Genomic DNA, 24,873 nt, shown 5'->3' with positions numbered 1-24,873 from the left:
TGATACATATGTTTTTGGTGAGCGCTATCTTTGTTGATCATGAACGTTGATCTCTTGTGTCTTGTATACATATTTTCTATTGAGTTGTTTTCATGCGTAGAATCTTCGTAGCTGACTGATGTGCCATGTGTTGTTGACTTCTTTTCCGTCTTCAGTTATGAGCTTGTATGTGCCTGGTCCGATGACTTTTGTGATGATAAAAGGACCTTCCCATGAACTGAGTAGTTTGTGGTGTCCGTCGGTTTTTTGTATTCTTCTTAGTACTAGGTCTCTGACTTGTAATGATCGAGACTGTGTATTTTTGTTGTAGTGACGCCTTAGTCCTTGGAGGTATCTTGCTGATTGCAGGGTAGCGTTTACTCTAACTTCTTCTGTACTGTCGAGTTCTAATCTTCGGGTGTGTTCTGCTTCTCCTTCATCATATTGCTCTATCCTTGGTGACGTCCAGATCAAGTCTGCGGGTAGTATGGCTTCTGATCCGTACACCAGGAAGAAAGGTAAGTATCCGGTGGCTCTGCTTATTTGAGTCTATAGCCCCCATACAACCTTGGGTAATTCTTCAATCCATTTTGACCCATAGTCTACTAGTTCTTCATACAGTCTTGGTTTCAATCCGGCTAGTATGAGTCCATTAGCCCTTTCTACCTGTCCGTTGGCTTCTAGATGTGCGACTGATGCGTAATCTATGCTGAAGCCACAATCCTGTGCCCAACTTTTGAATTCTATAGCTGTGAAGGGAGAACCCAAATCTATGATGATTCGATTGGGCATGCCGAAGCGGTGCATAATGTCTTGGATGAACTCGACTGCTTTGGCTGCGCTATATTTTGCGAGTGGTTTGTACTCGATCCACTTGATGAACTTGTCAATTGCTACAAAGATGTACTCGAAACCGCCCTTTGCTTTCTTGAGAGGTCCTACTTGATCTAGCCCCCAGCAGGAGAATGGCCAAGCAGGTGGTATGCAGATGAGGTTGTGGGCTGGCACATGAGCCTGTCTTGCAAACATCTAACAACTTTTGCATCTTCTGACGAGTTCTTCTGCGTCTTTCAAAGCGGTTGGCTAGTAGAAACCAGTGTGAAATGCTTTGTCGACTAGTGTTCTTGAAGCGACGTGATTTTCACAGCAACCTGAGTGTATTTCGTCTAGGATTTGTTTGCCTTCTTCAAATGAGACGCATTTTAGGAGTACTCCTGATGATGCGGCTCTTCTGTAGAGCTTGTCTCCTACTAGGACGTAATTCTTGCTTCTATGGATAACTCGTGTGGCTTCCTATTTTTCTGCTGGCAATTTATTCTCTTTCATGTAATCAATAAAAACCTGGGTCCATGAAGTGGTGATTACCAAGATCTGGTTGTCTTTAGCTGAGATTTCAGGGGTTATCTCACCGGGTTGTTTGATAGAGGGAGCTGATAGCTCTTCTATGAATACACCGGGTGGGACCTTCGCCCTGTCTGATCTAAGCTTGGCGAGGATGTCTGCCGCAATATTAGAATCCCGTAGGACATGTAGAATTTCTAATCCTCGGAAATGTTTTTCGAGTTTTGGATTTCAGCACAGTAAGCACCCATGTTTTCTTTGGTGCAATCCCAATCTTTGTTGACTTGGTTGATGACTACTGCCGAATCACCGTATACGAGTAATCGCTTGATTCCGAGGGTAATTGCCACTCGTAACCCGTGGATGAGAGCTTCGTATTCTGCTTCATTGTTGGTATCTTGCCATAATATCTGAAGGACATACTTGAGTTGTTTTCCGTCTGGAGAAATTAGGAGGACGCCTGCACCGGCTCCACCTAGCTTGAGTGAGCCGTCAAAGTACATCTTCCAATGATCAAGGATGGTGCTTGGTATGGGTTGTTGAATTTCTGTCCATTCAGCAACAAAATCAGCAAGGGCTTGAGATTTAATCGCTTTCCGTGGGGTGAAATCGATGTTGAGAGCACCGAGTTCAACCGCCCACTTAGATATGTGCCCTGTTGCATCTCTGTTGTGTAAGATGTCTCCGAGTGGGAAATCTGTCACCACGGTAATCTTGTGGCTTTCAAAATAGTGACGAAGCTTGCGTGAAGTGATCAGTAGGGCGTATGGTAGTTTTGCACATGCGGGTACCAGATTTTTTATTCTGACAGTACTTCGCTAATGTAGTATATTAGGCGTTGTACTTTATACACGCGCCCTTCTTCTCTTTCCACTACTATTGTCGTGCTGACTATAGTAGAAGTTGTCGCAATGTATAGCATCATGTCTTCGTCTTTCTTTGGTGGTGTTAGGACTGGTGAGGATGTGAGGTATGCCTTAAGTTTCTTGAAAGCTTCATTAGCTTCTTTTGTCCACTCAAACTTGTCTGTCTTCTTTAGCAATTTAAAGAAAGGTAACCCTTTTTCGCCGAGTCTTGAAATAAAACGATTGAGTGCCGCCATGCAGCCTGTTAGTTTTTGTACATCTTTGACGCTTCAAGGAGGGCCCGTCTCTGTTATGGCTCGAATTTGCTTGGTGCTTGCTTCGATTCCATGATGACTGACCAAGAATCTGAGTAGTTGTCCTAAAGGAACTCCGAATACACACTTGTTTGGGTTCAATTTCCACCTCCATCTTTTTAGATTCTCGAAGGTTTGTTTTAAGTCTTCAATCAGTGCATCCGGGTTCTTTGTTTTTACAACCATGTCATCCATGTATGCTTCTATGTTTTCGCCGATCTGATCACCAAGGCATGTTTGGATAGCTCTTTGGTAAGTGGCTCCAGCATTCTTGAGTCCAAACGACATGGTCTTGTAGCAATAGGTGCCGAACGGAGTGATGAAAGATGTCTTGCTTTGGTCCTATTCTTTTAATGCGATCTGGTGATATCCGGAATAGCAGTCCAGAAAGGATAATAGGGCAGATCCTGCTGTTGAATCAACTATCTGATCAATGCGTGGTAGCTCAAATGGATCTTTCGGGTAGTGTTTATTGAGATCTGTGTAGTCGACACACATGCGCCACTCGTCTGTATTCTTTTTTTATACTAGAACTGGGTTTGCTAGCCAATCTAGATGAAGGATTTCTCGGATGAATCTGGCTGCCATTAGTTTTGTAATTTCCTTTTTAATTGCTGCCTTCTTATCGGGAGAGAATCGTCGTAGTCGTTGTTTTACAGGCCTGGAGCCTTCATTGATATCAATTCTGTACTCAGCCAACTCTCTTGGGACCCCTGGCATGTCGGCCGGCTTCCAAGCGAAGATATTTTTGTTGTCCCGAAGAAAGTTGGTGAGCGCGAGTTCCTATTTTGCTGATAGGTGTGCACTGATGATTGCCATTTTTGAGGGATCACTGGTGCCCAGGTCGATTTGCTTGACGTCGGCTTCTTTTGGTGGTGCTAGGATGCTTGGCTTTTTAGCCGGTATCTCTAGTTCTTCTTGACTCATTTCCACAGCAATAGTGGCTATTTCTTTTCTTCCATCGTTTGCTTGTGCTCTTGCTGTGATTTGAATAGCCTGAACATCACAGTCAAATGCGTGCTTTAAATCACTCCGAAGAGAAAGAACACCGTTTGGCCCTGGCATCTTAAGCAACAGGTACGGATAATACGGTGTTGCCATAAATTTTGCTAGTGCCGGGCGCCCGAGGATTGCGTGATATGATGAATCGAAGTCTGCGACTTCAAACTTGATGAACTCTGTACGGTAGTTTGAGGGAGTTCCAAAGGTAACCGGTAGAGTGATTTGTCCAAGTGGCATTGCTGCCTTGCCGAGTACTATGCCATAAAAAGGTGTGCTTGTTGGTGTGATCATCCCGGCGAGTTGTAGTCCCATCTTCCTTAGAGTTTCTGAAAAAATGATGTTGAGTCTGGCTCCTCCGTCGATTAGTACTTTTGTAACGGTCATACCGGCAATGGTTGGATCTAGAACCAGTGGGTAATGGCCTGCGTTTCCTATGCTGGTCCATTGGTCTTCTCTTGAAAATTGGATTGGATACTCTGACCAATTGAGATATCTTGGTGTAGCAGGTTCTGCTGCCATGATGGTTCGTAACGCTAGTTTTTCTTGATGTTTGCTTCTGGAATCTGAAACCCCAGCAAAGATTACCGCCACTGTTCCCCTAGATTTTTGGAATCCCTTGTCTTCAAGGTTGTCTCCTTTTTTCAGATTGTCTTCTTTATTGTTTCCCTTGCTATCTTTTCTAGTGTATCTTTTGTTGAAGGTGTAGCAATTTCCGATGGTGTGCTTTCTGTTGGGGTGCAAGGGGCAATGCATGTTCTCAATGTCGTCATATCTTCTGGGCTTGGTAAATTTCTTTGATTTGTCAGCCATTGCTACTGTGTTGTCTGGACCACGCTTTCTCTCCTGATGTCTGCTATTTCGAGGAATTTGCCTATTTGGATTGTCTCTATTGTTTCTATCCGGGAATCTTTCTCGTGTCTTCTCCTCTACAGTAATCATCTTTTCTACTGTTCTTCTGAATTCTTCATTGTTTCTTGGGTTTTCTTTGCAGAAGTCTTGAAATTGCCACCTAGCCATGATTCCGTGAGAGAAGGCTTCGATTACTTCTCGTTGTGTGATGTCATATACTTGAGCTCGTAGTTCGCCAAATCATCGATAGTAATTTCTGAGACTTTCACCTCCTTTCTGCTTGAGTCCTTTTAACTCTGCGTGGGTGATTGGATGTGTAATAATTCCCACGAAATTTTCACAGAAAGCTCTTTGCAAGTCTTCCCAATTTCTGATTGATCCTGGATTCAATTTGTCAAACCATTGGAGTGGCATGGTTTCTAGGGCCATGGGAAAGAACAAGGTTTTGATGTCATCATCTCCTCCAGCCAATTCAATCGATTGTGAGTAAATCCTGAGCCATTGCTTTGGTTCGGTCTTGCCATCATACTTGGAGTGGTTGGACGGCTTGAACTTGTGAGGTAGTCGTATTGAAGCAAGTCTGTTCGCAAAACAGGGGAATCTATCATGCGTTCTGGCTTCCGTATATTCTGATTCTGTGCCCCCTTCTTGCCAACTGTCGTCTTGGTGAGAGTAGTTCTACGTGACTGTCCGAGTAGGTGCTTTGCTTCTGGCCTTTCTTGGTTGCTCGACTCGGTTGTTCTAACTGTGATTTCTTCAACTCTCTCTATTGTGACTTCCACTTGGTCCAAGTCTTTCGAAAGCGGACTTCCTTTGATTTTGATCTTCCTGTTCATGAGATGTTGCTTTTCCGTCGTGCATTTTAAGGACTGTTGATCGGAGAAAATTTTGGAGCTGTTCTTGTTTTTCATTGGGATATGAGGTCGCCCTGAGTTCTTCTAGTGCTTCTCGGATTTTATCGTAGGGTGTGTTTGCTGCTCATCCTTCTTCAACCTCTCGTTCTGATTTTCTTCTATTGTACTCGGCTAGGTCTGATTCATATTTGATCCAAGTGTCCTTTCGCTGCTTAGCACGGCGTTGACGTCCTTGTTTTAATTTGTTCTTTCTTTCTCTCGCTTGCCTCTGACTCTCAGTCTCACCATCGTGCCCCTGGATAAATGGTGATATGTTGGATTCGGATTCATCTGAAGACCTCACGTCAGGTACTTCTGGGGGGATCAATGGTGATCGAGGACGGCGAATCATGAATACTTCTCTAGCGTGAGTCGTTCTGTCATCGTTGTTGATTTCTGTACTGCCAGAGCTGTTGATAACTTCAGTAGATGTTTCAAGGTCATAGATCAAATCTCCCTCTTGGTAGGGTAGAGTTTTTGTCGTCGTATCGTCGACTAGTTGGGTGCCGTCATCCTTAGGAATGGTACCCGGCCAGTGAACGATGCAGTCTTGAGAAGTTATAGTTAGAACGAGACCTTTCTGGGCTCCCTTCAGTGGCATTCCGAGCACCGGATCGAGGAATCCTTCAGGCCATGTTTGATTAAACGTCGCCATGTTGTGGAGTCTGAACGGAAGAGGACCCGACTTCTTTGAAGTACTCTGGGTGTACTCCGAGTAGTATTCTTGACAGGTTGACGTCATGCTCCGAAGCTTTGTCAGAAAAGAACTTGGTTTTCCGAAGGAACTCGGATAAGACTTTGTCTCGGAAACGGAACTTGAGTCTGAATCGGATGCGTGAAGTCGCGGAATCCGAGCTGGATTGGACATTATGAGCTGCGCAAATCTTTCAGCAAGTTGATCTGTCGTTGTCGTCGAAATGAAAGAGTCCTGATGATGATTCGAATCTTCGAGGAGACGGCCTTGGAGTTGGCCATCGTCGCCTGCGTCGCAGATCCATGAACCGAAGATGAAGATTGATCCCTTCGAGAAGATCATGTTGTCGAGGTCCATTGAGCTCTCGGATGCAAAGTCGCCGAAAGCCCCTACCTGGCGCGCCAGCTGTCGATGTTTGACCACCGATAGCCTACCACGAGGGTACTCGGGGCAGTATATTCGGACTTCAGCGTGTGCAGAACTCGATGGTAACGCAAGAGACAGTCGATTTATCCTGGTTCGGACCCTCGATCTTTGATCGAGTAATAGCCCTACGTCCAGTCGGCGTTAGCCTTTGCGTTGGATTGATCGTAAAGTGTTGGGTTGTTTAATTGTTGTTCTGATCTCCCGATATAAGGAGCCCTGCCCTCCTTTATATAGTCAGGAGGCCAGAGTCCTAGTCGGTTTACAATGAGAGTTCCTAGTAGGATTACAGGATAATACTACTACTAAGATTACAGGGGAAGAATCCTAGTCAGGCTAGTTCTTCTCCCTTCCTTGCGAGGTATCCTATGAGTCCCGCACCGACAGAGACTAGATCTAGGCCCAATTGGGCTGCGGCTTTTTTCTTTTTTAATTTGATTTATCGAGGCGGGCATTTCAACCGTTTCGGTAAATGCCTGATTTACCGTGACTTTTCTGCCGAGACGGTTGTGATGCCCGCCTCGAAAAATTAGTTTTGCCCGCCTCGGTAAAAGTTTTCGGTAGTCGTGATTAATCAATCCTTATGGTCATCATTTTGCTGCAACAATGGTCAAAGTTGAACCACGTCCCTGAAAAGTACCTAACAAGTTTTTTGTTTGTGAGCTAAGCTTAAACTTTGGCCTTTTTCCTTCTTATTATATTTTCATCTCTAGTTATCTCTTTTTTCTTCGGATTATCTTCTAGCTTGTCCGGCCAGATAAAATTTTATAAAATTTCAGAGGTAACTTTCTCCGACCCAAGAGTGCACGGTAAAAATGGGTAGCAGGCTAGCAGCACGAAAGCCTGGCTCGAGTTGGACCAAACTCAGGCCCGAGTACAGCGGCTACCAGCTGGAGGAACTGTGACGAGAGTACACAGCCGGCAGTCTGGCCAATACGAAGTAATTCTAAGAAGAACAGGACACTGTATCCGTATATGCATACTGCGTACGTGCTGTGTACTCATCACAACAACAACAACAACTACTACTATATTTCGCTTTTCAAAAATTATAATTATTGAATTTATAGTACAATATAGTTTTATAATAAATATATTTGAGAAAAATCGCTGCTATTTTTTTTATAAAACTAGTTAAAAATTAATAAAATTTAAAAGAGAGAAGCGTTTTTTTAATGATGAGTAGGTAACGTAAGTGCGGGTGTCAAGCAGCCAGCCGGCATGCACCAAAAGCTACAGTACGTACCCGTGCATATGCATAACGCATGCACGCTGCAAAGGGCGCTGCAGATTATCACGTTTGCTGTCCTTGTATACATTACAAATAAAAAAGAAAAGTTTATTGCGACGTGCTGATGATCAAATCAAAGCAGAATTTGTTTGGGTCTTTTCATGGTGACCTGGTGTGGTCTGAACTCTGAGCTACTCTGCAGCAATTTTGAAACGCTCCCTTCTTTCTTTCCTCAAAGTACTGTTAGCAACCAATTGAATTGGAGAATTGAGGAAAAAACTAGAAGAACGAGAGTTGCTAGGACGGAGGAATGATTGCTGATGAATGAATTCAGTTACAAGTTCATCCATATGCTTCGTTACTGCAAAATGGATTTTTAAAGACGGGCATTAAAAATTAAAAAAAATAGATATTTTCTAGGACTCAAATCCACGACCTAGTTTCAGCTAATGCACATATTTAGGATTCATTCTATCTTTTTTATAAATATCAAAATCTTGTATTTAATATTTTGGCTATTAAATGAATTCAAATGAAAAAAAAAGTTTTAACTACACAGTTTTAAATCTTGTCAAGCACTCAACTTTAGTATTGAACATCAAAGAGGATGAGGACAAAATTAACCATAGAGGATGAGCACAAAAGATAACCATGTCAGATCGATGAGGTTGCATTCTGCCTTTCGTTTACAGAACGACTCGAATAGAATAGCTTGCTAGAATGCTAGTTGCTAGATGATAACTAACCTCTGCTGGAAGGTCGAACATAGCAGTTGGCAAGCTGAGGCCATTTTATCAGAAGAATTCAAGGTTCATTTAGCTTAATAGTATTTTCTTTTTGAATCACACCGGAGACAAGCTTTTTGCTGTTTACAGTTCTAAGTTCTTGGCTATGTACAACATACGCCAAAAAGAATGGAGCAATCAGAAAAGGAAAAAAGTGGCAACAGAGACCACAAGCTGTCTTCTCAAAAATAAAAATAAAAATAAAAATAAAAAAAGAAAGAAAACACAACTCCACAAGCTGTTGTCAATGCAATCAACTTTGAGTAACTCAGAGCAATGCTATTACCAAATCAAGCGGCACCGATTTACTCCGAGCACAAGTGAAACCACACAAACAAACAGACAAAAAATGGTGCTCATAGCGACGTGCGACCTGCTTCGTCACTCATCATCCCTTTGAAACTTCTGGCCAGCCAGATAGCGGTTTCTCGTGGGGACACCTTATTCTTCCCAAACGGCTTGAGAACAATTGCTAGCTCCTCCAGCCTTTGATTCTCCAGCAGATCCGCGGAAAGCTCCAGAAGCCCTTCGAGAGCCTCAGCACGTTGCCGAAACGATGTAACATCAAGTGCTTCCTTAGTAGGGGATGCCTCTTCCTTCATTCCGTTGCTGGTCCCTGATGAGGCAGCAGATAATTTTACATTGTCCGAGGCAGCTAGTGCCTTAGTAGCAACATTGGCTTCTGGGACATGTGATGTAGCAATAACTGATGAGGACCGTGCTGGAGGCAGGATGTTTGATGAGCTGATCCTTGCATCAGCCTCTTCTGGTACCACATCCAGTAGTTTGATCACATCAGCGGTCTGAGCTTCTCTTTGAACACTTTCTTGTGTTGGCTGCTCATCACTGACACAGAAAGTGCTGTGTCTTATAGGCTGTATAATAACATCATCAACTGGAGGGTTTAAATGAGAAACTACATGTCTCTTCCATGACTGAAGAAAAATGGGTGTGTCCAATAGTGTGCCTTTTGTGGCTGGAATAGAATGAGCAACTTCTGGTGCTGATGAAACAGGAGGAGCAACTTCTGGTACCGATGAAAGCAGCTCCTGGACAGTGAACTTATCTTCACCGCTTTGGAATGCAATGTTGCTCTGCTCATGATTGCTAGATTGCACATCTTTGGAAACAAACTCTTGTTCAGAACTCAGAAAGGATGGTTCCAAATCTGACCTCAGGCTTGAACCACCATTGTTAGTTGCAACATTCTTGTCAGTGCTAATTTCTGAACATGGTATGGTGCTTTTGTCATCCTCTTCGATTGTGTTGGGTGAACAGCCTGTACATGGTGAAACCAAGCAGACAGGTGAATTAGGTTCAGATAGTTCAGGCTGGTCCATATTTTCAGTACAACCAACTGTAGAACTTGAGCAAGTGCTGCTGTGTTCCTTTGCTGAAACGGTGAAAAGCTCCCAAAGATTTGTTGAGTTTGCTCGTGAAGCATCCAGTTTCATATGCTGTCCTTCTGAAGGATTTGAAGAAATCATTAAGCTTCGTGGAGGATCACTAAGAGCATCCAGTTTCATATCTGGGCTACAGGATGGTCGCTCTGGAGTTTTCTCTCTCTCTCTTATGAACTTGGTATAAGCACGTCTTGTCATTGTGACTGGAAAGCTTGGAGTCCCTGCTCCAGCTTGCCTCTGAGGGCTAGGACGTCTAGCAGCAGGTGATGTCTTGTTCTTAGTTTTTCCTGAAGCTGCAGCCCCATTTTCTGTGATTTGTTTGGCAGGTTCAGGAGTTGATGGCCCAGCGGTTTTCATTTTTGCACTATGTTCAACAATAGGTGACTGCAAGACCGATACCAGGAGACATAAGTAAGCAATATATGGAAAAAAAATTGGATTTCATGAAAACAAATAAGTTAACTCATACCAGTTGCTTTAAGGGTGGTGATGCTTCAACTTCATTTACATGTTCGTCATGGGATAGAATGTTGCCAGACTTTAAGCTGCATGGCATGTCACTGTTTGTCCTTGAAACCTGTAATGGTTGCTCTACTTGATTATTGTTGCTGAGGCCAGAACTCAGCTTTACATCACCTCTGACAGGAGAGTTGATTTCTCTCGTTCTGCTCTCCTCTCTAAGGGTTGTCATTATCTTCTCAATGATCTTTGGTTGTTTGCTCTCTGGTCTGGGATGGTGATCAACATGTATGCATTTCAATGAATCTTGCCTTTTAAACTGAACACTAGAATTGTCTCTAAGATCTTCAGGTGTTGCACCATTTTCATCTAACTTACCTTGATCCACACCTCGAATGCTTGCAGTATCAATGGTCTTTCTGTCAGTACTTGTAGTCCCGCCTGATGTGCTTCTGTCACTTGATTGGGCACTGTCAATGTCACTACTGGAAATGCTACTGCTTTGGCTGTCAGACATGCTTCTCTGACTGCTCCGTGAAGTGGGCAATGGTTTCTCTGGCATCCGCATGGGGTTTGAAGAATCATAAAGGGGGCGGTATTGATTAACATAAGGTAGCAAGTACGGGTTCTTCAGGATCTCAGATGCCTGTTCAAATGATTTAACATAAATGTTCAAAATCCAGATGAAAAGAAGAACTGCTGCATGAAGGTTCAAGGTTCATAATATCTTACAGTAGGTCGATGCTCTGGACTCTTCCTCAACATACTTTTGATTAGGGTTTTCCTGTACCCAACAGTAAAAAACGATCTTTTGAGCTGTACATTCTATATGAAACTGTTCTAACAATATTGTGTATAAAAAAAGGAAACATTTAGCAGTTTGCTATTAACATTACTTGGTTCTCGGGAACAAGAATAAGCACTGCTTATATAGAGAGTGCATACCATGTGATAGAAATGGTTACCAGGATCACTTTTAAACATGCAAAGAACAACTGTTCCAACTTCCACAAGATCTACTTCATGTAGAGAAGTTCACTTACATAGACACTGAGTAACAGGCAGGCAAAGGACCCATGGAAGACCGATTTATCTTACTTATTAATCCAGCCATATCCTGCAGGCAATGAAAATCAGGTAAGACCATCAGAAAGCAGTAATTACATACACTAGGATCACTAAAAGAGCGCCAATGAATATCCATGTTCCCTATATTTTATGTAATGTAACATAAAAGGCATCAACCAGAGGAATCTACATCTGGGTAACCATTTTGAAGTACTCCCTCTATTCCAAAATTAAAAATGCAAAAACATGTACAAGATCAAATTAATTTCATCAAATTCACCATGAAATATGTCTTGATAGTGGATTTATTTGGTATTGTAGATGTTAATTCTACAAACTTAGTCTAAGTTAGAGAAATTTGACTTAAGACAACTAAAAAGAACTACATTTTGGGACAGTGATAAGAAATAAGATCAGACAAAAACTCACAAATGCCTTGAAGGCAGGTCGATGAGCTGCCATCTCATACATACAACATCCTATACAAATGAAAACATGTTAAGTTAGAAATTTATAATAAATCATCAGTTACGTAAACATCTTACATTACAGAAAGAACTGAGCCAGATAATACATAATACCGAGAGACCAGATGTCGGACTTGAAACCATATGGAATATCGGCTAGCAGCTCTGGGCACATGTAATTTGGTGTCCCGACAACCTAAAAAAAGCATGGTGCCACCAGTTATTGCACAAATACAAAACAAGAATTACACCTTCATACATTCCATGAGATGGACTAGCATATCTACATGGTTCATGGTAACCTAAAAAAAGCATGGTGCCACCAGTTATTGCACAAATACAAAACAAGAATTACACCTTCATACATTCCATGAGATGGACTAGCATATCTACATGGTTCATGGTAAATCTACAACAAAGAATTATGAAGCGATATCGTCTGCCCGGCTACCTTTCGATTCACCCCCAGATATGTTTCACCCGGTGCCTTCGCTTCACCCCCCACGTACGTTTCACATGGCGGCTGTGAAATTTTAAACGGTGCGCGTGCGCGACCCGGCCACGATCGACGACGCCATCCTCGGATGGACGCCTCTATCACCTTGTGCTGCCCAGAGGAGGATATCCGCTTCTCCCCCGACAGCGACAACCACCACCGCCATCTCCTGCGCCAATGCCGCCGTCGCCATCACCTCGCGCCGCCATCGACCACCAACCCAACCCATGGTCTCAAATTGGAGCTGCTAGGCCTCCGGATCCCCTCCGAAACCTGGACGTTGGGGCGAGCTCGAGCACTGCGGCCTCAATGCGCTGATGGTCGAGGGTGCCAGTGTCGTCCCCCGCCACCCATCGGTTCGGCGTGATGGCGTGCCGACCCGGTTGGGGCGGGGTGGATCGAGTCACATTGCCCCCTCCGCGCCGCCACCTCCCCGTGCATCGCCCCCTCAGCACCGCTCTACGCCATTGCGGCTGTGCTGCTGCCGGACCTAGGACCCGTATGAGCAACTGGAGGTGGCGCACAAGATCATGGCCATGGCCGTGGCGGATCGGGCCTCGCACCTCGAGCTCAAGGCCGCGCGACTACGACAGAGGCTGGCGAACAGGAATTGCCTTGCCATCGAACTCGACGACAGGGCCGCCAAACTCGAGCTGGCTCTCCATGACGTCGACACGCGATTCTGCATCGAACTCGATGACAACGTGAGAGTTCACCACCTCGCCTCACTTGGCTGCTTGCTGCTCTGAATTTTTTGGTTTTGGCGGTGTCTTGCTTGACTGATGAGCCAATTGATTTCACTGCTATTCTGGTGTAGATGAAGGCCAAGATGGTCAAGGAGCAGTACTCGCTCGCGCATATATACTGGAAGCTGGCCAGGGACCTCGCCTAGGTGGCTGCTTCTTGTGATCTAACAAGATGTTTGGTTCACATTAGTTGTTTCTTTTTATATATATATTTCTTTAACTGACTATGTATTTGGAAACCTTCAAGCAACATCTCATGAAGCCGTTAGGCGATGATAATTCCCAAGTGAGTCATCCCCTTCCCTGCATTTCTTTTTCCGTTAGTTTGTGCAAATCAGTAAGGCAAAGAACATTCACGCCCTGATTCAAGTTTTCTATATTTTCCTCTCTATTGGTTCATGTGCACATGTGCTGCTGGTTGCAATTTATTTGAAATTGAACATGTGCACAGGTCCTTGTTAAGTATATCAAATTGTGCTTGGGCGAGGCCATGCCCGAGGCAAGGCGCAGGCTCACGTGATCCAAGGCTGAACGCCGGTGATGGTAGCCAAACAGCAGAGCGACGTGATTGGAGGGACTGTCCATGAATACCTTTCGCTGTCGCTATAGGATGCCGCTAGACTCATGCGCCCTTACATAAAGGAATTGTTTGTGATTAGTGATTCCACTGGTTCTGTTAATGTTAATTTGGTTTTTCACCTCTTCGTTTTTGCCAACTTGTAGCGGAATCCATGGCATTGGTGGCGCTGATCTGCAACATGGACCAAAAGAAGGCCTTGCAGGTGCGTGACCCCGTGGCCGCATCACTATGTTGATTGCATTGTAGAGTCCTATACTGTGATTATCTCACTGTTTGTTTCTGCTTTCACTTGTGCAGATGCAGGTCAATCGTCAGTTTTCAGAAGGCGCACCTGTGGGACTTGATGGCCGACGCTGGCCGCTGCAAGGCAGTGATGGCGTAGGGATTCATGTCTGTGCTCGTGGAACTCGTCTCTTGCGTGTCTGTGGGTTCTGTTTACTTAGCTAAGCTGAAATCAAGTCCCCTAAATTTAGGAGTACAGAATTTCAGTATCTGTTCTTGTCACTAATAAGGCCTTGGTGTTATTGTAGGCTTAGGAGCCTGCAAAGCTCCATCCACCGGGGACTTCAGCCGAGTACAGCTGAGCTTGTTGCCTCAACAGTTGTTGACAGTATCTTTGAAACTCTAAATGCACGTGCATTCTTCCCATTCATGGGCTTTTGTCAAGGATGTGATCAGGGTAGGTGACGATGTGAGATATAAAGAGGTGGTTTTCTGGATTGGATGAAAGTGCCCAGTGGCCATTGCAAGTGAAATTTACTTAGGGTGGCCATTTTGGACATGAAAATAGGCCTGACTCTGTGAATGTAGTGCTGATGAAGGGCGATGACGTTCTACCTTTTCTGAATTGCATGCCATTGAGCAATCAAGGCAGCTGCAAGCCTGCAAGTATCTAATTAGAGCTGACCCTCTCCCCTCTTGAAGCTTATTTAATCATCCCTTTTTGTTTGTGGCTCTGCCTAGGAAGGTCATTTCGATCTGTGACAACCAGCACAGTTCCACATACATTAGGAGAGTAAATGTGCAGCAAGAGAAGGGAGGGTTTGGTTTCTATGATTGAGCACAACAAATATTTTAAAATCATTTAGTTATTTGTTAATAGTATTGTGTATCTACAATGGTCTCAGGGAAAGCAAAAGAAAGCTTTTGCAATGGAATGCTGCAATGGTCTGACCGTTTGAGTGGTATGCCAGAAGCCCAGAAGGCAGCATAATTTGAAGGTCTTGTTCCCTACAATTCCTGTATGTTTCTCATGTATGTGCTTCCATTCATTTTTAGTATGTCCTCAGTCTTTGATAGAGCCATAAATAACTTTAGTTGTTTCTACTGTGGGGATATGGGCAAGTAGACATATTACTGATCTTTGAGAGTTTTTTTATTCATAATACACACACATGAGAACCTGTAACCATTCAGTACAGTGCTCCCTGTCTACCAACCGTTCTTTAATTTAGTAATCGTTTCTTTTGGTCTTGCATATAGTTCATTCTTTCATTCAGTGTTTCAGTATTTCAGTTTTTTTTATTCTATGAATTTGCTGCTTTTTAGTTGTAGAATAATTTTCCTGGTTGAACCTGCAACCTTTCAGTTTCAGTCCTCTGTTAAGAAACTAGATGGGTCGGCAATTAAACAATGAAATATTTGATGGTCTGTTCTTGCGACCTTGAGCAAACAAAAAAATCAAAAATCAAAAATTCATCGCAGGTAAGCTGTAAGTGAAATGTTTCTGTTGTCTGCTGAAACTTGATTCACCAGTTAATTTCCAAGGTAGTTCTCTGTGCATATCTATTGGAGAACTCAGCAGTACTACCACTTTGTTTTAGGGAATGGTCTTTTACCATGTTGCATGCTTCAGCTTTAGATGAATTGGTGTGGCTATAGTTTTTTCCATGTTGCATAATGTTTGCCTATAGACATGCATTGACACCTTAAATTAAACCTATACAAAATTTCCACTTGGTATTTGAATTTGCCAATCAATTGATGTAAACAGATAGCTATATAAGCTACTGCTACTTTTGTTTATCATACTAAGAATTCCCCTGATTCATATTAGTGTATGCTCTGCTGTATGATATTTGTGAATGGCCTATCGTTGACACTAATTCCAGCATTGTAATATAATTACAATCAATATTTTTGAAAAATATATTACAACCTTCAGGCAGTATACTGATATCTCGCATGTTTTTGCTTGTCATGTTGTTGGTTGTAGTTAACAAATCCATTACTGTTACTCTTTGGAGGCTGCGCTGTTGGGGGTGGGTATGTACCTGAGTCTGTTGTTGCCTCCACAGGTCTCTAACAAATCACACAAGATAAGAGTTGTTGCTGGTGTGTCCTACCTCGTCATTCCTTCATGGCTGTTGTTCAGGTAGCCTTTGCAAGGGCATGGACAAGGGAAGAGAGAAGCAAGGAGGGACAATAAGGAAATGCTCATATGGCTCTGAAATTTCAATAAATTAGTCATAGAATGATATTGGTTTGAAATTTAGGTTTTGGCTTAGGCCGAGAAACAAATTAATTAGAAGAATGTAATCATGAATGGTCTTATTTTCAGGCATGCTCCACAAAGACAATAATATAAGGTGAAGGATGAAGTAATATCATAAGATTTGGTTATGGAATGTATTTTTGAGTTAAATACTTAAATTGCTCAGTTCTTGACTTAATTCATGTGCCTTTTAAGGCTTGATGTCATGACCCTTTTCTTGAACTCGAAAGACGATCAACTGGATCAAAAACAATACGTGGTGAACTAATGAAGTGGTCGTTTTGGTCAATAATACATGTTTCAAACAAAATGCCAATGAAACAACACTTTATTTTACTATCCTTGAAAATATTTAGATCACGTGTGAATAATTGGACAAGGCTGCGATTTGTGTTTAGCACATTGGAATCATGATATGATAACCATGAATGGTTAAGATGATTTTTTTAATAGCATCACATAAATTATCACCCTTGAAACATGATATTAGCCCGTACTAAAGTAGTCGGACATTAATTTGTTCCCATTGCAACGCACGGGCATGATCCTAGTATAAGAAGGGAAAGGATCCTCCCCCCAGGGGCCCCTGGATCTAAATTTTAATTCCTATCTTTGAATAGACTCTAACTGGAATTTGGGTCAAAAGTCCCAAAACCCATCCAGTGGCAGTAAAGAAATGAGGTTCCCAATCAGTTGTAAAATGAAATGTTAATCCAAAAATAAACAAGATGAGGGATAAATTCACGGTTGATGAGTATTTAGCGTTTTACCTGGTGTATTGTATGAGTGATTAACAAATTCAGTAATTTTTTTCTATAATCAGGAAGCTTTAGGATGACACAAGGTTTTGAGACAGAACAAAGAGGAAGGAAAGGAAACATGCTGGAACACCATACCGATGAAGCTAAATCATCTTCCTTCAAAGTCTTTGCTAGGCCAAAGTCTCCTGCATGAAGACCAGATAATAAGATAACTTGATATGATGAAGCATAACAAGAAACAGATGTAATATGTCATTACTGTATTTGTTGTGAGAAACTAACCAAGGCGTATGTCCTGATCTTTGGTGAGAAATATGTTGGAGCACTGCAAGCTTGAGGAGTCATGACCATTTATTGCATAAAAAATTGACAATGATGATCATCTACTGTGTTTCACTTACCTTCAGGTCACGGTGCAAGACATAGTTCGAGTGCAAGTAATCTACAGCCAACACCAATTGAGCGAACCATTTAAGCAATACCTGAGGATTATTCGATGTTATGAGTGCAATGTGGATGATTTCCTTCCTTCAATCAGATAAACAAAATAGACAAGTCTTCTCATACCTCCTCAGAAAAGTATGTACCATTTGATTTCTTCATCAGCTCATCCCTGAAAAATAAGACCAATGTGAGATATAACACAATGTGGTTATGTTGCAACTTAAAGGATGACCTCCAATACGAAAGCACTAAATCACACTCACATGTCTCCACCTTCACAATAGCCCGTGATAATGCAGACATAACAACCCTGCATAACTCACCTTGTCAACTAAATAAGTTCAGACAGAAGAAACCAGGTAAGAACAAGTTCCTGAACTACAAAACCTTCTCAACCCAAGCCTCCTTGAATTCAACAATGTAAGGGTGCTGCAGCCAGGCAATCAGAGCCATCTGCAATTCATCTTTTCTCTTACTAACTCTTCAAGGCACAACCAATGAATCAGAAACAAAGCATCACATTTCACCAACCTCTTGATGGGCAGACTTCCGACAGCGCTCCGTCTGCCTCGCAAGCCGGATTTTCTTCAACACATACCTGCAAGGCAATCATACAGTCACCCGAATGGTAGACAAAGCCATATATAGCCTACATACTGATGGAAGAGCGATGTATCTTACTTCTTCTTTTCAATCTTGTGATTGACTAGGATGGCGGCACCGAAGGCCCCGCAGCCAATCTGCTCCATGATTTCGTATTGATCCATCCGTGACTCCATGAGCCTCAATACGTGACAAAACAATCACAGTCTAGCAGCAGCAACTCGCAACAGGTACGTCAATCTTTATATACCGGAACCAGTCACATTTCTCCTGCCCAAGCCCAACTGAGGTTCAAACACCGCGACATCCTAAGCCAGCTCTGCAAAAGAAAGCACACAGACACCTAATAAGCCAAGCTGCAAGCTGCTTTGATGAAAGCGCACGCGCTATCACGTGGCGTCCAATCAAACCCACAACATTTGCCTTTTCTTAGAAAGGAAGGGGTGATGTTACACAGGAAAGTTATTGAACCACGGGAATCGATGAACTACTCGGCGAGAATCTAATGCATCGGTTATCCAAAACAGTGGTGCTACTACTGATTTCGCAGCAGCTCTGCACACAGCACGCTGCTCCCACCAACCGGAACCGGGCGCCGACAGAGGCAAGGGGCCTTACCGCGGCGGTGTCCACCTGCATTGGCGAGCGACGAAGCTTCTCCTCCGCTTCTGGCGGGAACCGGCGACGCCAGCGGCGACTGGACGACGTCGCGGCGAGATCTCCTGCTCCGTGGACGCCGCCGCCTCTGCTCTGTCGAGAGCCGCGGGCTCCTCGCGGCTCAACCTACCACTCCCTACTGGCTCCGGATTTGATTTGGTTGTTGGTTTGCGCAGTGCGGCGTAGGCTAACGGTGTGGCCGACGGAGTTTTGCTCGGCGGCTTTTATACGGCGCGGCCGCAACAGCGGGCGGTGGGGTTAAAGGCACATCAGCAGAGGCAGGGTGATGGTTGCAGGGTTAAAAGGTACCAATTTTTGGAAGTGTGGCTTCCACCAATCCTTTTTAGGTTATGTTTAGATTCCATTATCTAAAGTTTAACCTCTAAAATTTAGATCATTTTAGCTCTTAAAGCTTCAAAAGTATAATTTAAAGTGTTGTCTGAAGTTTAATCAACCTCGCAAAAAGATTATTAGCTTATTAGACCACACAAATAAATCTTTAAATTTAGCTGATTAAACTTTAGTCCGTATAGACCTCAGTTTTTAATGTGACTTACACCAATTTACTGTCCTGTGACGTGTGCTATTAGTGCAAGAAAATTACATCTGACCTACAATGCTGAACCGAATTACCATTTTTTTTACGGGAGTACCTTCATGGTTTTGAATATTGAAAGTTTCAGTAATTAAAATTTTGAATTTAAATTCCATGTTTGAAGTAGTAGATAATAAAAAATATTTGGATTTGGAACATGAAAATTTTGATTCTTTATATAAACTGAAGTACATTTTAAAGACTATCTCGTGCTCACTTCATTCCACAAGTTTGGTTTGCATGTACTTTTATTATTTGTTGTTTGAAAGGTCCCTACTCTCCTAGTCCTGAAGCCAAAATAAATAAGATTGAAGCTAATCCAAATCATTTGATGCAATATCATGCATGGAGGATTAGTATAAATGCTATTATACAAACTGACGATATGAATACGGTTGGTTTGCTACTACAAATATGCTGCAAGCCATCCAACAGACCGATTTGATGTGTGAACCAAGGCAGAACCATGAGTCCATAACACATCCTCACAAAATTAAAAATAACTTTCTTTTAGAAAAAGAAAAAAAAAACACAATGCATCACATGTTGCTGGCTTACATGCCGTTTGGACTTTGGAGTGATTAACTATAAATAAATAAAAAAGTGGTCAAATCATTGCTCACATGCTGACATGCATATCTCAACTTGCCTGACATTTCATTCTAATATATATATATATATATATATATATATATATATATATATATATATATATATATATATATATATATATATATGCCATGTTCGTTTGGCTGATAAGCCACGGCTGAAAGTATTGTTGGTTGATTTGTTGTGAGAGAAAAATATTATTTGTTGGCTGAAAAAGTATATCTTATAAGCCAGGCGAACAGGACGATGGTATGGTTCATTTCGCTTCACTGTACTTTTAGCAGTTTATTGTTTGGTATCAACCATAATATACTCCCTCTATCAAGAATGCACAACTCATTTTGTTTCTGTCTCCAACAGGTCACCCGCAAGGGCATCCAAACTCAAAATGAAAAATAAGTCTTCGACAGTATTGTATCGGCCTCCAACATAGTACCTATATAGGAGGCTCGTTTTAGGTGCCAGAAGAGACACAACCTAAATCTGAGTATCCTCTCTCCTAGAAATCCATTTGCAAAAAAAAAGGATATTGAACCATTTGCATGTAGCGCTATCCAAACGTAGAATATGTCTTGTATTTTGGGTGTCGTCGTTGGAGATGGTCTTATTATCAAGCTTTTGACCAACAATCACTCTATTAACAAATACTTTTGTGATATAAAAAATTTGTGTTACAATATTAGATTCAGATTTGAAAGAACTTATATAGGAATAAAAGTTCGTGTCATAAAACGACATCTTGTTAATAAGTAATGCTGGTCAAAGTATCCTCCAGATAAAACAAAATCAGTTTTGCTATATCATATCCAGTTGAAAAACTTCCCTCCTACATCTGAATTTTATGAGCATGTTATAAGAGGAAAAAAAAAAACAGGCGTTTTACAACCAGATTAAAGGTGTTGTGAAATGGTAAAATATTCCTTAAACTTTAGTCGAGTGAATTGGCAAATTGTGTTGTGGTCCTTAAACTTTTTCCTACAATATTTTTCCTATTGGTCATATTCGCTTGAACTTATCAACCGGCTTACCAGCTAGAATCTACCGTATTTTTCTCTCACAACAAAACAGTTTCAGTCGGCTTATGTATCCGCCGAACAAAGCGTAAGTCCATACACTTTGTCAATATCCTAAGCCGCCTTCCAAAGCAGGCCAGATAAGACTCTGCCACCTACGTGGCATATGATGTGGCGCCATGTGCTCTCTTTTTTTTTATTTCATAAATTGGTTGAAACTTTGAAAATGGTATAAAATTATAGAAAATTCGTAAAAAGCAAAGTCCAGTTTTGTTAGACTCCACATATACAGTTGATATATAATATGGCGTATTTTAGTTTAAAGTTTTTGCTGTAGTTGTAAATCTACATGTCTCTGTAGATCCACATGAGTACATTTTACAAGTGCAAGATTTTTGGGACGGGGACTGGTAGTAATTCGCAGAGCATGGGGCGGTGTGATTGCTACACTGGTGAGTGGTGAGTGAAGACTGAAGAGCTGCACCGTCCGTGCATCATGATTAACATCGACTGCTTCAGCATCAGCAACGTCAGATCCGGCAAAAACAGGTCCGCGTCTCTTTTTTTTATCACTGACATGTGGGTTCTATGCTTAAGAGCAAATAGCAATAGAGCATGCATGCTGTTGCTGTTACCCCAGGTAGACGACGTGGCTGCAGCAAAGATGACGCCATGTCGGCAAGACGGCAAAGGTTCAAACCGGGCAACGATCGGATAAGGAGAAATTCAGAAGAGTCAATTCCTCGGTGCCACTGAAAATTTTTGGACTTCCCTCAAAGCCATCGAAATTTTTAAGTTCCCTTCACTACCGTCAAATAAAATTTATGTTTCCCTTACTGTCATTCCGTCTGATCTCGGTTATATTTGTGTCACTGACAAATCTGCACCCACACAAGGACGGTGACGTCCCTAAAAATTTGATGCCCAATATACCCCCTTAGAGATCGACAACATGGGCCCACCAATAGAGTTATTCTCACGTGATGTTTTTCCCAACCCTCCCCATCTAAATTGTAAGCATCCTCATCTGAATCGCGAGCTTTGCTCGCGAACCCTAGCATGAGGTGACCGAGACCCGCGGAGCGGCTAGGAGGCGGCGGCGACCGAGACCCACGGACCGGCTCGGAGGCGGCAGGCGTTCCTCGCGGCCAAGAGGTAGGGGTAGTGTGCGAGCCCCAGTGCCTGGGAGCGGCGGGCCGTCGGCGGCCTCGCCTCGCTCCTGGGAGGCTATGGGCCGGCGGCGTGCGAGCCTCGCACCTGGGAGCGGCAGGCCGGCGGCGACCGCAGCCCCGCGCCTAGGAGGACGTGGGCCGACAGCGCTGAACCCCCACGCCAGGAAGGTGCGGACCGAGCCCCGTGGTAGGAAGACGTCGTGGCCTTGGAGTGCCTGGGCTGTGGGCTTGCGGTGGGCGACTACTGATTCGTGGACAACGAAGATGGCAGCGGCAGATCCACACCAATCTTAGCTTCTTCCAGGGTATTGCCATTATCCATTTGTTCTTGAATTCTTGTTCTTAGTTCACAATATTACGCTTAATGTACGATAAGAAGCTGAAACCAGTAGTAACTCCTCTAGTTTTTTATGCCATCTTTAACAGGATGGATCCGAAATCGAGTTTTTTTATTGGAAATAAGGCTTCTGGGGAACTGTAGAAGTAGGCAGGATGTTTCTTGCTTTCGTATCAGCATGGTTGACGACTCTGACACGTGCAATTTCAAGGACTTTGTTGATGAAACTGTGACAAAGTATCCCCCAGGATATGATGAACTAGTTGCAGTTGCCTATTATGATATTATCACTGAGAAACACATAGAAATCAAATCTGACCAAGACCTGCTTGCATTGTTTGCTAAACATGTTGAGTGCAAAGTAGTGAATATGGTTATTGCATACCCACTTCCAACAGAAAACCTTGAGTGGCCTAATATGTCAAAGGAGCATGTGAAAATCCACTCCACCAATCCAACAAGTAGCCAACCCACTGATCCAACAAGCAGACAACCCACTGAACCAACAACCACCTACCCTGATGATGACGAGTACCTAGCAAATCCTGAACCAGAAAATGAATTTGTTGGTGTGGATGATGAGGGTTTGTACTTACAAATTGCACCTCAAACTGGGGCTTCTCTTGAGGGTGGCGCCTCTAAGTCTAAGTCTGATCTTGATTTTGACGAAGACTATGAGGAAGAGGATGGGTTGGTTGGAAAGGATCCTGTACCACCTCCTATTGTTGCTTATGATAAGGAAGACCCTTCAATGGTTGTTGGTAGCAAATATCTCAGCATGGGACAATTTAAGTTGGCGCTAAATCATTATGCAATCAAACACGAATTTGAGTATCTTACTGAAAAGAGTGCAAGCAGTGTTCCCAACTGTTGAACAAAGGGAGTGTATGTTCCATTTGGTGACCAATTTCAAGAAAAGATATCAAGGAAAGGTGTTTGATGACCACTTATGGACATTAGCCTATTCATGGTCTCCATATTTTTTTTAGAAGCATTGGCAAGCAATGGATGAAGCTAGACCAGATGCAATGAATTACATAAGGCAATGGCATAAGAGGATATGGACAAGAAGCCAATTCTTAACTCATTGCAAGGTGGACTATGTGACTAACAATCTGGTTGAGAGCTTCAATAACTGGATAAAGAATTATAAGGCAATGAACTTGGATGTTTTGATGGACAAGATCAGCCAACTATAGATGGGGAAGTGGCATACAAGGAGGACAATAGCAAACAAGTTTAACGGATTATTTTTGCCACACATCAAAAAGAGGTTAAAGGAGGAGAGTTTCAATTTGGAGATGGATGTAACTGCATGCTCACCACATGTTGCAGAGGTTTGTGTGAAGGGGAGCAATGGCTTTAAGTGTGTGGTCAACCTATAGGACAGAACATGTTCATGTAGAAAATTTGAAGTCTCAGGCATTCCATGTAAGCATGCTATTGCATTCATCACTTCAATGAAAGAACCTTTGGTGAAATATGTCGACACATATTATTCAGTTGACACTTTTAGAGCTGCATATGAGAATCTTATTCCAGCCATGATCGATAAGTCCCAATGGAAGAAATTTGATCATGGGTTTTTCATGTATCCGCCACTCTTAGTGCCCACTGCTGGTAGAAGGAAGAATGTGAGGTTCAAAGGGGGTACTAAGAGCAATGGCAGCAAAACACGCAAGAAAGGGCAGCACAGATGTGATATTTGCCAAGGCTATGGACATCACTGACACACTTGCAAAAATGGTAACTCAAATGACATTGCAGCCATGAAAGCTGAAAGGTACTGCGTTCACTATCCACTATGCAATCTCTAGTACATTTGCCATGTTGTACACTCATATATATGACACTAATATTATTGTGCATGCAGGGGCTCACCAAGTGAAAGGTCCTAATGGCTAGAGGGGGGTGAATAGCCTAATAAAAATTTCTACAACAACACTTAACAAAAGGGTTAGACAATTATGAGGCGAAGCAAGTGTTGCGCTAGGCTACTCAAAATGCAAGCCACCTACCACAATTCTAGTTTAGATAATATCTATCCACACAATAGCGATGACACTACCCTAAGTTAGTGTGCTCTCAAAAGCTAACTAAAGAGCTACACCAACCAAGCAATTAAGCTCTCACAACTAGCTACACTAAAGGGCTTGACAACTAGTTTGCGGTAAGGTAAAGAGAGTAAGCAAGATAGTTATACCGCCGTGTAAATGAAGGAGCCAATCAATCACAAGGATGAATAACAATGAAGACCAATTATCTTGGAATCAATGATGAACACAATGATTTTTTATCGAGGTTCACTTGCTTGCCGGCAAGCTAGTCCTCGTTGTGGCGATTCACTCACTTGGAGGTTCACGTGCTAATTGGCTTCACACGCCAAACCCTCAATAGGGTGCCGCACAACCAACACAAGATGAGGATCACACAAGCCACGAGCAATCCACTAGAGTACCTTTTGCCTCTCCGCTGGGGAAAGGTCAAGAACCCCCCACAATCACCACGATCGGAGCCGGAGACAATCACCACCCTCCGCTCAACGATCCTCGCTGCTTCAAGCCATCTAGGTGGCGGCAACCATCAAGAGTAACAAGCGAATCCCGCAGCAAA

General features: G+C 42.8%; 1 protein-coding gene and 1 long non-coding RNA gene across 2 annotated transcripts; one reads left to right on the top strand and one right to left on the bottom strand.

Annotated features, from left to right (window-relative positions):
• Positions 1-8,353: 8,353 nt before the first annotated feature.
• Positions 8,354-18,737, bottom strand: LOC136512674 (serine/threonine-protein kinase Nek4-like). Its single transcript, XM_066506652.1, has 15 exons — positions 18,496-18,737; positions 17,956-18,196; positions 17,806-17,872; positions 17,662-17,727; positions 17,538-17,584; positions 17,398-17,443; positions 17,232-17,312; positions 17,113-17,155; positions 16,966-17,015; positions 11,868-11,949; positions 11,716-11,765; positions 11,262-11,335; positions 10,951-11,002; positions 10,229-10,864; positions 8,354-10,143 (listed from the first exon to the last, which is right to left on the bottom strand). The coding sequence occupies exons 2-15, from the start codon at positions 18,051-18,053 to the stop codon at positions 8,713-8,715; spliced, it is 2,823 nt and encodes a 940-aa protein (XP_066362749.1). The 5' UTR covers positions 18,054-18,196; positions 18,496-18,737; the 3' UTR covers positions 8,354-8,712.
• Positions 18,720-24,718, top strand: LOC136512677 (uncharacterized). Its single transcript, XR_010773176.1, has 3 exons — positions 18,720-18,839; positions 23,869-24,043; positions 24,134-24,718. It is a non-coding gene; the product is annotated as an uncharacterized lncRNA (long non-coding RNA).
• Positions 24,719-24,873: the final 155 nt, after the last annotated feature.

The sequence above is a fragment of the Miscanthus floridulus genome, chromosome 16 (assembly GCF_019320115.1).
Source record: "Miscanthus floridulus cultivar M001 chromosome 16, ASM1932011v1, whole genome shotgun sequence".
Lineage (NCBI taxonomy): Eukaryota > Viridiplantae > Streptophyta > Magnoliopsida > Poales > Poaceae > Miscanthus > Miscanthus floridulus.
Note: the sequence above shows the minus strand (reverse complement) of the source record. Positions and strands in the feature narration are given on the sequence as shown.